Source organism: Macrosteles quadrilineatus, unplaced genomic scaffold, assembly GCF_028750875.1.
Source record: "Macrosteles quadrilineatus isolate MER2022 unplaced genomic scaffold, UCM_ALF_1.0 Scaffold_1__1_contigs__length_201487025, whole genome shotgun sequence".
In the NCBI taxonomy this organism is placed as follows: Eukaryota; Metazoa; Arthropoda; class Insecta; order Hemiptera; family Cicadellidae; genus Macrosteles; species Macrosteles quadrilineatus.
Genome location: NW_026542594.1, coordinates 154,244,229 through 154,260,956, shown reverse-complemented (window position 1 = coordinate 154,260,956; position 16,728 = coordinate 154,244,229). Strand labels below are relative to the sequence as shown.

Sequence of the window (16,728 nt, the reverse complement as noted above, 5' to 3'; positions counted from 1 at the left end):
GACCTTCATCCGTCCATCACTCACTGTATCTATCTCTACTTACTCAGGCTACTAATTACCTGAATACCTCTAGTTCATCTTATGCTTACAAGACTGATGCATATTGATAGACAGCAGCTCCTAATAATTAGATTCTTTAGTAATTTGTAAAGGAAATATTACAGACTATAAGTACATAATTAAATACCGGTAAAACAGTTGTTAGTAAGCCTGGTTGGGTGTAAACTCAACATATTCGGATCGCTTACAGGTTTTTGCTGTAAAATATCTGATGTCAAAGTCATGTTAGTAAAACATATTACTCCTAATAGAAAGCGTTAGTGTTATGTAAAAGTACACCATCTCAAAGAATACCTTTGAGAGGAATAAGTGTTTTAGAAGCTGTTTGTTGCTGTCCAACCAGTTGGGATTGGAGGTTGGTGGTGATCACTATAGTGGATAAAAGTAGTCATGTGGTTTTTGTAAAACTAAATTATTCTTTGATTATAAACCAAAGGAAGCAACAAAAGTCTGCACTTTTGAAACATACTTTTCTAAGTCCTTTAATTTTCTGGCTTCTCTTCTTTGTTTTAAGAAAAAACTCATGTGTGCTACATAATGCAAGTAAACCAATGTTTAACACCATTATTTTCAAGACATTTGAGTGAAAAAGAATTGGCCTATGTCAATTACTTTCAAATTTCAAAATGGCATTCAAACCTAATTTATTTAATACATATTATTTTTGATGGTAAATTTTGATTTTAGAAGAAAGTCTTCACACAGATTGTTATTTAACAGGATAAAGTCAATATATGTTTGATAATCTAACCAATCCATACTGACAGGGAAATATGGAAATTTAACCATTTGGTCTAAAAAATTAGGTAAAACAAAATAAATACAAAGAAGATCTAGCTACTAGCTGCAACAAAGAATAAGACTTAATTGTTTGAGAACCATCCAGCTAAGTATAGTGGTAGCAAAACGGGAGTGCCGATGGAGACCAGGTCAAGTCCCTTTAAACGCACGCACCCCCACAGGTCTCCATTGGCACTCCCGTTTTGCTACCACTATAGCAATAGGCCATGGTTAGCATGTGACATGCTATGGGCATAAGAGATAATTGAACCCCCTCCCTCCATCCTTCCTCATAGGAGATTTTCCTCTTCCTAGCGCCCCCAACAAACCCAAAACCTCTTTCCCCCCTGGACCCAGTTCCACCAGGCCCATTTATTAGAGCGGCCCTGATTAGCAAACTATTTTACTAACACCTTTTTTTTCTAAATCATGAACAACACAGAGTACAATTATTTTAAATAAATCTCATTAACCGGGAAATAAAACATCTGTGGTACAATAACTTATTTATTGAACATAGAAATGTTTTGTAAAAAAATTAATACAAAATATTTAAAATCAGTTTTGTTTAAGCCAGCCTGACTCCACTTCCGTCCTTGCACTCTCCGTCTGACTCCTTGATAAGATCTGAAACAAATCAGTTACCTTGATAAAAACGTTCTTTTTCATTTGTGTGATGTTTTCTTAAAGGATTTAGAATGGTTACAAGCTGTTATAAAAGCCACATTAAAAGTTTGTTCAACACTGTAGGTCTATTGCTTTTTGATATGCCTACATAAGTCTTTTCACACAGCACATCCGAATATTGAATCTGTACATGGAATGCATACAGTAGGAGTATCCAACTTGAAGGGCTTAAAAGGCTAAAGTAATCACACAAATATGCATATCTAAAATATAACACATTATTATTTATTTACTAGTGTCCCTGTTGCTCGAATTCGAGCAATTGCCAAGTATTACAGAAGTTATTTCAAAACGAATAACAGTCACATTTACAATGAGTTAAAAAGAGTCAGCTCAAAGATTGTCGGTGTGTAACTTATGGAAATACTCACGATGTATATAACAGTTCAATATACTGTAATCAACATTTCCTGTGAATATGTATCATAAGCTGATATTGTTTTTTAGTGTTTTTCTACAAACATTTCCTGACTTATACAAAATTCAATAATTAATAACTTATATCACTAAACACAAACCAGCATCCAAAACTATACACATTTTTAATGCAACATGGATTATTTACACATCGAATGTTTACAATTAGCATATGTTCTTCTTCTCACTTTTAATTTCTGACAACATCTGGAGATTCATAACAATGTTTGTTTCCCATGTTAATCTTACGGAGAAATACGAAACTTTAAAGGGCCCCAGGCCTCACTCTCTAATTATTTCCCTGAAATGAAAGTTTCCTGCAAAACTTCACGTTACGCTCTTTCCAATGACACCAAAAACATGTCAATCGGTTCAGTAGTTTCGGAGGAGTAATTGTCACAAAGAACCTGCTTGCGTATTAAATAAGTAAAAATAGATTATTTAAGCCCAATGATCAGGAACAGCTTGGTTCAGTTTCGAACAATCAAAAAGCTCTCAGGATCATAGACTAACCAACACAAGTAGACTTCTCATCCCATTGTAATTTTGAAGTTTGTTTTTCGTGTCTAGTTCATGTACAGTGACACTTGGCGCTAGTGTCGACGAAATCTTGTTTCCATTAGGGTTAATTTCTTGATTTGGGCTTTACTGTTTGGTTATATAACTAAGGGACAAGTTATTGTTTGTGATTAGATCGTATTATTTGGTTAAACGAGGTTTTAAATTACTGTAATAACAGGAAACAAATTGTAAACAAAACACAACCTCTACATAAACTGTACAGAACTAACAATAAAATTGTCTTCAGCTGTTCTATAAGGATGAGAAATCTACTAAGGGAGTATGTTTTATCTGTGTCAGGATCTAATCGGCAACCTTTCGATTGCTGAGCAGGCACTATAACCATTTGGCCACCCAGCCAGTTTGAAAGGAAGCCCCCACTTGGTTGAAAGAATACCAGTACAGTAGTATTGGGTTGGTCCACTTACTGGTGCCATGTTCACAGTTGAACTTGTTCATGACACAGATGTTGCCGAAGCTCTTTGGTTTCTCAGTGCTGTCCTTCTCCTTGCCACACACTGGAGTGTAGTCCTCTGGACATTTCTCGTCACACTTGGGCTTGGGAGGCTTGGTGGTGGTGGAGGTTGCCTTCTTCACTGATCCTCCATAGCTGTCCTTCTTGGGAGCTCCCAGCACCACAACACACACACACGCCAACACTACAATTGAAAAATAATATGTTTAATGTTTCGTTATGTTAGCTTTTCTACGTAGGTATCAACATTGAGTCCATACCACAACTCATTTTCCCATCCCACTTCACTTAAATTTCCCACATTGGATATAATTGTAATTTTCAATCCAACATTTTCTATTCTATGTAAAAAACTTTGTCTGAAAACTAAAACCAATTATGGTTTCAAGTGGAACTATTCTAGACAGATGTGTTCATTGTCCGGCACTCTATTATGATTTTGATAGATAATTTTACTTATGTCACGCTAGTCAAAATGACATGCATACATTTTAATGTAGCTCTCATATATTTCTAGTAAATCTGTGCCAAAAATAATCCATTTCGGTGCAAAAACTTCTAACAAGCCCGAAATTGGATTTTAGGATATGAGTATTGAACAATACGTTTCATCACAATGCTAGAAATTACTCAAAGTTTAAATTATAAAATATAAAAAATTATGGTATAGCAAATCTGTTTCAAGTTGTCATAGCATAGGTTTGAAATGTCAACTAAAAATTACTTCCCGCAATTATAATTATTCTCACATTATTTTATGCTCACACTAGCTCAAGCTCAACCCGTTGTGGCTTTTCTCTTGACAATTTAAATAAAATACCACTGTCGCTGCAAACCTGCAGACTCAGCGAATTTCCATTTGCCTGATTAAATTTTTATTAAACTATTTCCTTTAAGCTCACCAGATGTATTCCCCATTTAAATAGCATTAGGTCAAACAAGTAAATTAGGTTTGATGCTACATGGAGGGTTATAAAGTGTGTTTTTAGTAAAATATAATAGCTTTAAGTATAAAAAATACATTTTCCAAGTTTGATCAAAATACATGGTGGAACAAAGTTAGTGTTAAAAAATGTACATGTTAAACTACTAAGTCCATGCTTAGATATAATGGCCATATAAGTGCACTAAAAATGTAGCTTTTCTTCAGAGTTCATTGTATTGTAATTTTCAGAATACACATTAAATTTCCAATAAAAATAGTAGGCACAGGATAAAAACGTGTATAAGCCCTTAATCTACAATGAAAGTTTGGATTTGTTATTTTTGAGAAAAATTTAATTATTTTACACAAGTTTTGTCTACCTTACACTGGACTGTAGAGAGTGTAAAATATTATTGAAAATGTCTATTTATAACAGTGGCGTCATTTCACCAAATCCTTTGGGGTTGGGGGGGGCCAACACCAGTGGGTATGGGGGGTATGGAATATCCCCCAACAAACGGCGGGGGTGGAAAGTTTTGCAGTTTTTAAACAAAAAAAGAGGGGTTTAATCTTATTTTAATTGTCAAAAGCACTTCAAATAAAAATAAATTATGAGTAAAATTTATTCAAATTTAGGCAGAAAATTAATGAAACCAACAATTATTGACAACAGTCAGAAACATAATAATATGTTGGTGAGTTACATCTAAGAAATGTGATCAATATTTCCATGATGTATTAATATTATCTATCTATCTATCTATATCTATATATACAGGGTGTTTTTTTAAAAACTTGCATCTTTATTTATATAAAAACTGCAATATATAGAAATATGCAGTTTGTGGGAATCATCTATTGACGTAGGGGGCCCAATTGTTTTGAATTGAACGTTACATTCACATTCCCCCCCTATCCCCCCTGCCCCCAACTTAATTTGTTTAAATAGCAAGGTACCCCTTGTGACATATCAAATGAAAGAGCATGAAAAAATAAAATGTTTGATGAAAAAAAATTGAAAATCGGTTCATAAATTTGTGAGATATTCCCTCCCCCCTTCCCCGGAACTTAATTTTTTTTTTATAGCAAGGTACCCCTTGTGACATATCAATTGAAAGAGCATGAAAAAAGAAAATGTTTGGTGAAATTTATTTTTCATTTGATATGTCACAAGGGTGGGTACCTTGCTGTTAAAAAACAAGTTATGGGTAGGGGAAAAGGGGGGGGGATTATCTCACAAATTCATGAGCCGATTTTAATTTTTTTTTCACAAAAATTTTCTTTTTTCATGCTCTTTCATTTGATATGTCACAAGGGGTACCATGCTTTAAAAACATTAAGTTCCGGGGGGGGGGGGGGGAGGGGGAGAATATCTCACAAATTTATGAACCGATTTTCAATTTTTTTCATCAAACATTTTATTTTTTCATGCTCTTTTATTTGATATGTCACAAGGGGTACCTTGCTATTTAAAAAAAAAAAGTTGGGGGCAGGGGGAAAAGGGGGGGGAATGTGAATGTAACGTTGAATTCAAAAAAATTGTGCCCCCTACGTCAATAGATGATTCCCGCCAACTGCATATTTCTTCTGTATAATAGGCTAAGCCCTTTTTTGTTAATCGAACTCCTCCGTTATTATTCGCCCGATTTTGACGTTTGAGGTCTCAAAATAAAGGTTAAAACGTGTAGTTGTGGCCAACGGTATTAGATTTTTGATAAAGTCGTTGGTAAGGGCGTCAGAGGCCCTTAAAGTCAGTTTTTTCTCCATAAGGATAACATGGGAGATATTTTTTTATTTATAAAAACATATGTTTTTAGTTGAAAATAGTCAAAGTCTACTACATAAGAAATTGTTGTTTATTATGACTGTTAATGTATATTAAATTTTAATTATGTATTGGGTACCTTTAAGTGTAATGGATCATACAACTTTATTTTAATGCTGGGAATAGTGAAATTTAGTTGAGAATAAGTTACCATGATTTACAAAACTGTACTGTAATATTTAAAATCACAAATCTTTGACATTCATTAATTTGAAACGAAACAGCTGATCTACCAGACAATTATACATCAAAACAAAACAAATCCTCTGTGACTACTACTTCATGTTTGTTGCTATATAATTTTTTTATTTTTTTTTGTGTGTACCTATCTTTAAAAAATGGGACCCCAGAAGATTTGGTTGCACACTGTTCAGGTCTTGATCCAATAGCCTATCCCTCGCTTTTCCCTTATGGAGATGAGGGTTGGTAACGAGGAATGCCACAAAATGCGGATCGGGCAACTACACTGACACTGACACAACTGCAGTTCGCGGCACACAAGCCTGATAGCCATATGTTTAGGTGTAGGTAGCTGTGGTAGTAAGGTTAAACTTCAATATATAGTTGACATTTTTACCAGAATTGAAGGTGAACGTCTCGGTTTCATTCATAGGGAAGAGTCAAAACTTTGAGCAGAGCTATATATGAACCTTCATGACGCAAATACGTGCACGAGAATAAAATTAAAGTGTCCAAATAGGCTAAAGCTGATGGATTCCCTATTTTGCTAGCAAGATTGCTTGGAGTTGGATGCCCTGTTGATTTCATCTACCAAAACGTCGTTGAAAGTATACAAAATGCTCAAATGAAAGACAAAGCCATTTTAGCGCCAAATAAAAGTGAATGTGATTTGATTGACAACAAAGTCTTGGGTAAATTGCCACGTGAGCCCAAGGTGTACGAAAGCATTGATAGTTTGCTTGCAGATAATTTAAATGCCCATCTAGAATGCCCAACAGAGTTTTTAAACAATACAGAGGCCAGTGGATTGCTAAGACATAGATTGATTTAAGAAAGGGGGCAGTGGTTTTATTGATGAGGAATATCAATACTCCAAAGGTCCTCATTAATGGAACAAGGCTCCCCTCCAAGTGAACAAAATGGGTAACAATTTAATGGAATGTAAAGTCCTAACTGGAACAAGTGAGGAGGGACATATTTTGATTCCGAGAAAAGAATGTGCCCGTCGGAAACAAACTTACCATTTAAAATGGAAAGATGCCAATTTTCGTTAGCTTTATCATTTGCAATGATACCTAATCAATAAAGCAAATGGGCTATCACTTAAAAGAGTAGTAGCACTGTTCTTACCCAGACCAGTTTTCAGTCATTGGCAACTATATGTTGCTTTAAGTATGGCTACATATTTTGATGGTGTACCCATATACCCATATTCATCACGTAAAATTCTGACCAGGGTAATTTTCCTGAAGGTGATTTCACGACTAAAACACTTAGTAAGTTATTCAAGGAAGTACTTTTGTGAATAAAATAGGATATAATGGATGGACTACTTTCCTTCTAAGGCTTCGTTCATTACCGTATTTTATTTTCGACTTAAAGAGTCAATATATAACACGATGGATTTGTTTTGTAAATCATAAATGTTATTTTGCGGCGCGTTGAGCCGTACCGGTACGGCTTCACTAGTGTTTGTTATTAGATTCATGACCAATTTCTCTTGTACAACATTTAGTAATGAATACGGTCGTTCATAGCCTATAGTTTATAACAGTTTATTTTGGTTTTTAAATAAAATACAAGTATTTAAGAACTTAAAAGCAAATCAAGTTTTATCACAAATAAAATAATTTTGACACAAAAGTACAAAAGGTTCTATTTAACTATATTAAATTGGTAGTCTACAATGTTCGAAATAAATTACGTAAAATTTATACACGTGTATAATTTTAATGCTTGAATAATTCATAAAAGTAAATGACAAAGCAATGCTTCTAAAAAAATCTGCATGTTTATGTATATATATATAAACTAGAAGTAAGTGGTTGATCGTACAGAACCAAACAGAAAAAGTAAATGAATAACAAAACTACTAATTTATGTAATATGTAAACTCAAAATGTGATATCTAAGACAATAAAAAAATCATATTTTTGTTTCAAATTACTGTACAAGAATGGGCAGATTTTTGTCTGCTGTGCTTTTTAGGATTTGACAGGAGAAAATATTTGTATATTAGCTAGTACAGCATATTTTTTTCTCTAGCCCAGGACCACATTAGTACGATTTTAGTAATTAAAACCTTAACCTATTGTTTTAACTGATCAATAATTTAACTCTTTCGGATGAATGTCTAATTTTCAATTAATATACCGTACCAGGGGATCGAGCTTTGCTATTTTTGCTATTTAAAATCTGCTATCAAATACATCTAAAAACAGATAAAGAGTTAAAGTTAAGCGAGTATTCCGTTTTACTCTCTCATAAATGTCACTACTCGACATTGGCCTAATTCTAATTTGTCATTCATCTTTGTAGTATAATATGCTCAATAGTATGATTTCTGATTATTCTTTTCTCTTTGTCTGTATAAACATAATGTTACAATCATGTTAACGATCGTGATTCATGAAATAAAAATGATCAGTCGACCGTAATGGTGGAATACATTTTTTGAAAGTTGCCATGGCAAAAATAGGGGTTTCCTGGCTATACCACTGGTCTAGAACTTATTTTTTACCCATAATAAGTCATACCGTAAGTATAAACATGTTTCTTTGTGCCGATAATGCCGAGATCGAAGTGACGAATATTCAAACTTTACTCATATTAATATGGGATGGGATAGGATAAACGTGACAAATAATTCGCTCGTACTCATCTCTTATAGTCCGGTTTATCCCGTTGATTTATCCGAGCCAAAATGAAGTTCTAAAGCAGCACGCCGACGTGTTTAGAGAAATTTCCTAAGTCATAAGTAGTTTATTCAGCAAAATTAACATAAAATGCATTAGCTACGTCAAAAACACAATGAAATATTTACATAAACTAAACAAAAACCTCTTATCTAAATTAAAACTTTCAACTATGCTACTGTATTTACACTACCAGTTCTATGGCAAAGAAACTCACTGAACGCTGCAGAAGGCATTATCCAGCAAAAAAATCTTTGTCTTTTCTGATATCTATTTAAATCCTGTTCGGTCTTTAGGGAAGGAGGAAGGTTTTAAAAAGTTTGACGGCATTGTATTGAAAATTCTTTTGGAATAATTGACGTTGAGTGATTAGGAATTGCAAGGTCGGAATAATAACAAAATGGACCATTTCTTTATTTTTCCGACCTTGATGGATATCTGTTGTTGAGATGTGAACAAAAAGAAGATATATTTCTAGTGAAAGAAAAATATTTCAAAAATGTATATGGATTTTATACATACAATTTAACATTGAAGTAATGTGTTATTGTTACTCATAATTAATTACCATTCACTACACATAGGCTACAATCAATGCAGCTACCATTTATGTGGGTACTAAACGAAACTATATGTTTATTTGTTTCCAACGACCGCAAAAAAGTACCTAGAGTGTGAGGTTTAATCTGATGTTGGTGATACAGGTACATACCTAAGAGTGTTCCGAGCTGGATGGACGCCATTTCTGTGGCTGCGCGGCTGTGGGGCACCGGTTTTATCAGTTCACGGGGAAAGGGGGGATAACGCTGACAGGTCGCAGAAAGGTCAGGGGGGGACAATGCAATTTGCAGAGATTGCATAACGACCACTACCCGTGTCAGCTGTTAGGATGCGAGATGCGACGCACTTCGTACTTATCGTTGAGTGTGTGCTTGTGCATAATGTTAAGCGGACGATGTTTAGCTGTAGCATTTTCCAGCCCACACACAATATAAGGGTCAACCTGTCAATGGTAGTATTTATCCGACGATGTAGTTGTAGCTTTCCTATTCCTGGTTTGAATGTAGGAGTCAACTGACAAGCGGTAGTATTCACTTGACGATGTAGTTGTAGTTTTTTTAATAGCAATGCATGGGTCAACTGACAAGCTGGGAGTGTTCACCCAACGATGATAGATATTTAAAGTTTTTGCAGATTTTTTGTTCCATGTAAGACATAAGGTTCCTTTTAGAAACTGAAGTACTCTCTCGGCAATGATGTAGATTAGGGTTTCCCTGTCGGGCGTAGCAGCCACACGGCGTCATCAGTTCACTCGGTTGCCTTGGGATACTAGACTAATCTACAACATTGGCTTGTGTTTACAATTACAAGCTACTTTACGTTTACACAAAGCACCTTAGCTGCTGGGGTTGCGTAATCTCCCTCTGGACTGTATATTCAATTAGTAAATGATATACATGGTAAATAGTGTAGCCTAAACCATCAATTACTTATTAATCCAATAATTTATGTATTTCGCCTGATAGATACTGTTGATGACAAACTGTGTTTTAAGAAGTGTTTATGTCTGTAATTGTAGTATTATGAAAGTCAACCTTTTGATCGGGAAAAATAAATAACGCTTGGAAAGTTCGGCGATTTTCTTAAAATTTATGTAGCCCTACAAATAGTCAAATATTACAAAACATCAGAAAAACGCCGTGTGAATAATTTAACATGCTCAGCAACGAAACAAGTAAGTTCCGATTCCCAATCCTTAGAACCGCTATCCAACCAGATGTGATCCCAGGTCTGCTGCGACCTATCAAACATAGAACCGATGGAGGAGCGTCATTATCAGCCTTATTGTCAATCTGAACTCAGTTTAAACATGGACTAATCTTTCTAGTAGCTGATCATCTTTTCTGGTAACTGATATGAGCGTTATCAGAAAAATGCGGGATGTCTGGCAACTATTTGCTAAACTTCATTTTTACCGTATTGTTGACCAAGAACTTAACAGCCTACCGTCGCTCTGTAATGTTATTGATAATGAATTTGTGGTATAGTGTAGCTAAAAGTTCAGCGAATTCCATTTGCTGTGGTTAGCATAAATAAGGGAATAACGATTCAAGTGATTAATATTAGCTCGATCAACTATTGAAAATAGTTACTGTAACTATTTGATAAGACAAAAGCTGCAAACTATATTCACAGTCGCAGTATAAAATTCCATCGCAAATATTAGTTATAAAGTATATAGAGTGAGGCAGTAAAACGGCACGATTTTTAAAAATCACTAATAATTAATTTAGAAAAAAAGAAGTACATGAGTGGAAATTAATGTTTTATCTTAAAAATATTTTTTTATACATTGTCAGTAAAATTGCGTATGCCTACTTGGTTTTGCACACATTGTTGAATTATGAATTTAAATCAGCCCATGAAGTTTTTTAGCGTTTGCATAACGTCTGCAATCGTTTTATAGCGTTTTGTCGTGCTAGCAGTGGCTTGTTTACCCAAAGGAGGATTGATGGTAGGGAGCCCGTGGCGATAGACTGGACTCACAACGGAAAGTACGCTGAGCACAAAGGGACCGCGTCTCGTTGTCCCTCCGTCTAGTTGTACCTACGTCTACTTGTACCTCGAACCCTAGGGACAACTAGTCGTAGGTACAACTAGACGTAGGTACAAGTAGACGTAGGTACAACTAGACGTGTATCCCACCGACAAGTAGTATCACCTAGCTTGTACGGATGCGACCAGTTGTCCCTACGACTATTAGTCCCTACGACTAGTGGTCCCTCCGTCTAGTGGTCCCTACGTCTAGTTGTACCTACGACTAGTTGTACCTACGCGTATTTTGCGTCCTTATAGTCTAGTTGTATCTATCCTTCAATTCGTTACCCTGTTTAGTTGATTACTGCACGAGTACTTTTTAATAATACCTTTAATTAAATCAGGACTGCAGTGTTCCGAGTCAATTGAGTATGATTTGCAAATATTTTTAACCGCACTACAATGTTTTAGTAGTTTTACAGACGTTAATTGGAGGCTGAAAGCTACGCATTGCTGTCCAGGGTTGAAATGGCAGCTATAGTTGTAATTACAATTTTCCAGCCCTAGTACCGAAAATCGCTTATTTAATTAAAACATTTATATACCATTAAATATACAAGCAGTATATCCTTAGAATTGCAATAGACCGCTGCCTAGCAATTGTGTATTACTATTTTTGCTGATTCCTTTAAATATTTTTTCACATAACCTTAATGTATTTGCATTGATTAGTGTGCATTTCTTATAATTTACAATGGATTTCCCAGTGAACAATGCACAATGAAGTGTACAATGAAGTTGAGGTCCAGCGGTTGAAAACTCGGCAAAAACTATGCAATGTACAGACTACTCTATTTAACATACACTGTAAATAATACATGTGATTGGAATATTTTTCATTTGTTTTGATTTTATTTTCATAATTAGTTGTTATTTCGTCACCAGCATGGCAACCCGTCAAACCCACGTTAGTTTTTAAAAATTTGTAATTCTTTTTTTTATGTCTTTTTAGCCTATTTTAATTTATAAAGACATTCTGTGGAAAATACATTTCCACCGATATGTGGATATTTTCTCTGTGATGTTCACCATCTGATAAAAAGGTTGTAAAGAAACATGCTTGCCTATATTGTCAATACTAGCTGTTGTACCCGTGCTTTGTAACGGGAAGAGAACACGAAATAGAAATATTTTGATCAAACCATAATATCCACGTTTTTGTAAAATGCCTTTACAGCAAACGCGTGTTGTGCACTCGTCCAACGCTTACTTACGGCCCAACGCTAAAGCAATTCAGTAGTCTCATGGTTACTGAAATTTCCACTTGTCTAGACGCCTATGGTCATTTCCCCTAAACTCTTAGGGGTCCCCCAATTAATTGTCAGCTGGTATCGGAATCGTGCTTTACTGCCTCACCCTGCATATTCATGTTTTCCCTCGGACTTTACCGGGATACGATGGATATCCTTGGGATGTCTAAATCTATCATATTTATATTGGCAATACATAATACATCCTCACGATATTTTATGTCCCCGTCATCCCGTGCGTGGGTAGGATTCATATACCCATGCAAGGTACTTAAGTTTAAATCAATAATACGTAAGCACGTAAGTTTTGTGTTTAAAGTTAAAAGTTAGATTAAATAATGGTAAAAACCTAGCTTCTAAATAAAATAACATTACGATATCAATATTACAGATCTATATTTTGTCTAGGGGTAATAAATTGAATGTCCCCGCGATCATGTAGGATATTGTGGATAGCCATGTGATATCCCATAATCTCCCAGTAAATCTAGGGTCCTTTAGAAACACCGGTATGTTATATCCCAGAGATCTTCACGACATCCTACTATTTCCCAGGATTTGAAAAGTTTATGTAAGACTCAAACGCATATCGAAGGGACGCCGTATGTAATTTGGTCCGAGTTCCAAGACAAAATACTAAAGAAGACCGAGAGAAACAACGAGTGAAACAAGATATAAGGCTGTCATAATGATGGCATTTTGGTGAAGACAGATTGAGTGGTGCGATTGTAGCTCAATTCGCGATCAATTAGCCAATTTTGGCGGGGGTCCAGCGCAGATTGGCGGGAGTGGATAAGTGACCTGTATGACAGAGGGGAGACGCCGCGTAACAGGAGGGTAAAACACGACATGGATTGAAAACTAAGTTACTCACATACAAGTGGAGGAGGATTGAGCTAAAAACAACGCGTAAAAATGAAATCTGACCTGCTCAGAACCAAGTGGTTTCACACAAAAAATGTAATACCACGAGTTAAATTTACTTTAACTTATCCACGATTTGCGCAATAAGTCTGTGGATTGGATAAAACATTGAATGATCGGTTAATCATCAGTTGACCAATAGGCCCCTGAATATATGGTTTGACCTAGAAATAATTATAACACAGATGAAACTATTGTTGTTCGATAGTGAAAAGTATTGTGAATAACATATCAAAAGTCTCCAAAAATATCTTTGGTGGAACACCACCATTTTTCCAAAATAGCGGCCAAATCCACTAGTTTTTTGCTTTTTATTGAAATTCTGACTTTCCAGTCAATATTGGCGAAAAGTCGTCAATACATTTAATGTTCCTCCTAAAATTACCTTTAAAATGATACCAAATACATGTACCTACAACAAAAAATAAACCCCGTAGAAATAATAAAACATTTCAAATAAAAATATTTGTTATAAATTAATGTAATAGTCCATAAGCAAACTAAAAATAACGTACACAGGGGTCGTATAAAAATTTGCAAGTAAACATTTTATGGTTTTATTTTTATTGTTGTGGTGTGCAGAGTGACATACCAAAAGTTGCAAAAAATCAGTCCACCGGAAACCCCTAAATTAAGGAAAAAATGGCGGCTTATCCCAATATTGGACAAATTTTGCAAAAAAAAAGATATCAAATGTTTTTTGCACATTTTTCGAGATATTGACTTGGAACCACGACCGAAATTTTTTTGGATGGTCCGTACTTAATTTCAATAGGGGACGCTTTTTGGGCCACCATCTTGGATCAGCCATATTGGATCTGCCATATTGGATATAAATATTTTTAAATGTAATTATAGTGTTGTGACACAACATTATGAACTAGATTTCCACGCTGATTTCAATGCTGAAATCCGTTTTTAAATAGGTTTTTTCGTTGCTTAAGATATATTAAAACGAAAACTCTTCCCTATACATCACTTATGGACGTATCGTACTTTGAAAATGTGTTTGGATTATTCTTCTCCAGGTATTATTAATGCTTGCAGTTCGTTCTAGCCTTAAAATATTCAGTGATTAAAGAGCTGTCATTTTAGTTAGCTTTCATTTTGTTTTATTTATAGTTAAAACAGACTAGTTGTAGACGAGGCACAAACCCCAACACAAAATTAAATTTAACTTTTTTTATCAGTTTCTGTTCATGTAGGCCTACCTTCAATGAACTATTGAATGAATTATTATTTTGAAATTTGTCTTTAGTTAAAGACATTTATCCCCAATTCTAAATAACTCCCAATAAGGAATCCATAGCTAAAATAAAAGGCAATACTTAAACGAATAGCTATGGCGAGTTTTTCCCCTTTTCACTCTGCACAACACTACAAAATAAAACCATAAAACGTTTGTTGAAATTTGTTAATGGCCATATCCTATGTTTATCTAAATAAAATTTCCAAGTTACACAGTTACAGTTATTTATAAGTACAGTTATTTATAAGTAAGTTAGTCATAGGTACCATCAGTCAAACACCACTCCCATCTGTTGGATCTGCTGGTGAACTATTTCCACGCCATACTTGAACCTGATGGTACAATCTTAGGCTGTGGTAGTTTTCAATGTGTTTTTAAATTGTCAAAGTACGAAACGTCCATAAGAAATGTATGGGGGAGAGTTTTCGTTTTTATATATCTTAAAATCGTAAAACGCCATTTAAAAACTTATTTCAGCATTGAAATCAGCGTGGAAATCTAGTTCATAATGATGTGTCACACTATAATTACATTTAAAAATATTTATATCCAATATGGCAGATCCAATATGGCTGATCCAAGATGGCGGCCCAAAAAGCGTCCCCTATTGAAATTAAGTACGGACCATCCAAAAAAATTTCTGTCGTGGTTCCAAGTCAATATCTTGAAAAATGTGCAAAAAACATGTGATATCTTTTTTTTTGCAAAATTTGTCCAATATTGGGATAAGCCGCCATTTTCCCCTTAATTTAGGGGTTTCCGGTGGACTGATTTTTTGCAACTTTTGGTATGTCACTCTGCACACCACAACAATAAAAATAAAACCATAAAATGTTTACTTGCAAATTTTTATACGATCCCTGTGTACGTTATTTTTAGTTTGCTTATGGACTATTACATTAATTTATAACAAATATTTTTATTTGAAATGTTTTATTATTTCTACGGGGTTTATTTTTTGTTGTAGGTACATGTATTTGGTATCATTTTAAAGGTAATTTCAGGAGGAACATTAAATGTATTGACGACTTTTCACCAACATTGACTGGAAAGTCAGAATTTCAATAAAAAGCAAAAAACTACTGGATTTGGCCGCCATTTTGGAAAAATGGTGGTGTTCCACCAAAGATATTTTTGGAGACTTTTGATATGTTATTCACAATACTTTTCACTATCGAACAACAATGGTTTCATCTGTGTTCTAATTATTTCTAGGTTTTGCTATTTATTTTCTTATTTTAAGGCGCCTACAAGGACTAATAGCGAGGCGACTTGACATCCCTACTTTATACGTAACAACACCTGGGGAATAAGCAAACTAATAATATACCCTCGTCGCAGCAAACCTGCAGACCCGTTGGGCATACAGCAACGCTTCAATATACAAAATTATTTATTTTTTAAGCTCTACAAAATGGTTTGGAGAGAAATTATGAATTTTTGTATTTTAGGGTCAAAAATGGGAAAATCAATTTTTACCACACCCCTCATAAACTCCCATTCCCATAATCCGATTATGCTGGTTCGCGAACTCTGGAAATTTGCTAGTTACAAAATATGGTTGATCATTCAAAGAATAACATATTTCTTATACCCTCCGTCATAGGAGTTATTGTTCCTATGTTAACTGGTTTATCATCTTTTTGATGAATATAATAAAATGAAGAATGCTTTTGGAAGAATCTTTGAATAGTATTAAAATCGTATTGGTGGATCCTGGATCTTTTGTGGAACACACTTCTACGATTTCATCAGTGTTATGCAGATTAAATTTAATAATCTATCTATAATGCAAAACATGACATGATACAGACGAAAATCAATTATTTTAAAATCAGAAAATAGCGTTGCAAATACTTATTTTGGACAATTCAGTAACTTCCAATAAAATGTGTGTTGTTTAAATTACAATTTAAAAATGAACAGCTGTTTCAAAGTATTATCCACATGGCCAAAATGTAAACAAATCTGTGGAGGGATCTTTAAAGGCTTCTGGAGCAGAGCCCTAAGAGAATTTATTTCGGTTTTCTTTCGATAAATGATCTACACAGACCTTTCTTTTGACACCTCTACCAAGTTTCTACGCCCAGCCGTTCTCTCA

General features: G+C 34.7%; 1 protein-coding gene across 1 annotated transcript; it reads right to left on the bottom strand.

Moving 5' to 3' along the window:
* Positions 1–1,329: 1,329 nt before the first annotated feature.
* LOC128983031 (uncharacterized) lies at positions 1,330–9,481 on the bottom strand. The gene is made up of 3 exons (XM_054402156.1): positions 9,319–9,481; positions 2,934–3,164; positions 1,330–1,467 (listed from the first exon to the last, which is right to left on the bottom strand). Exons 1-3 carry the CDS (start codon positions 9,464–9,466, stop codon positions 1,409–1,411), a joined length of 438 nt encoding a protein of 145 aa, XP_054258131.1. The 5' UTR covers positions 9,467–9,481; the 3' UTR covers positions 1,330–1,408.
* Between the last annotated feature and the right edge of the window lie 7,247 nt (positions 9,482–16,728).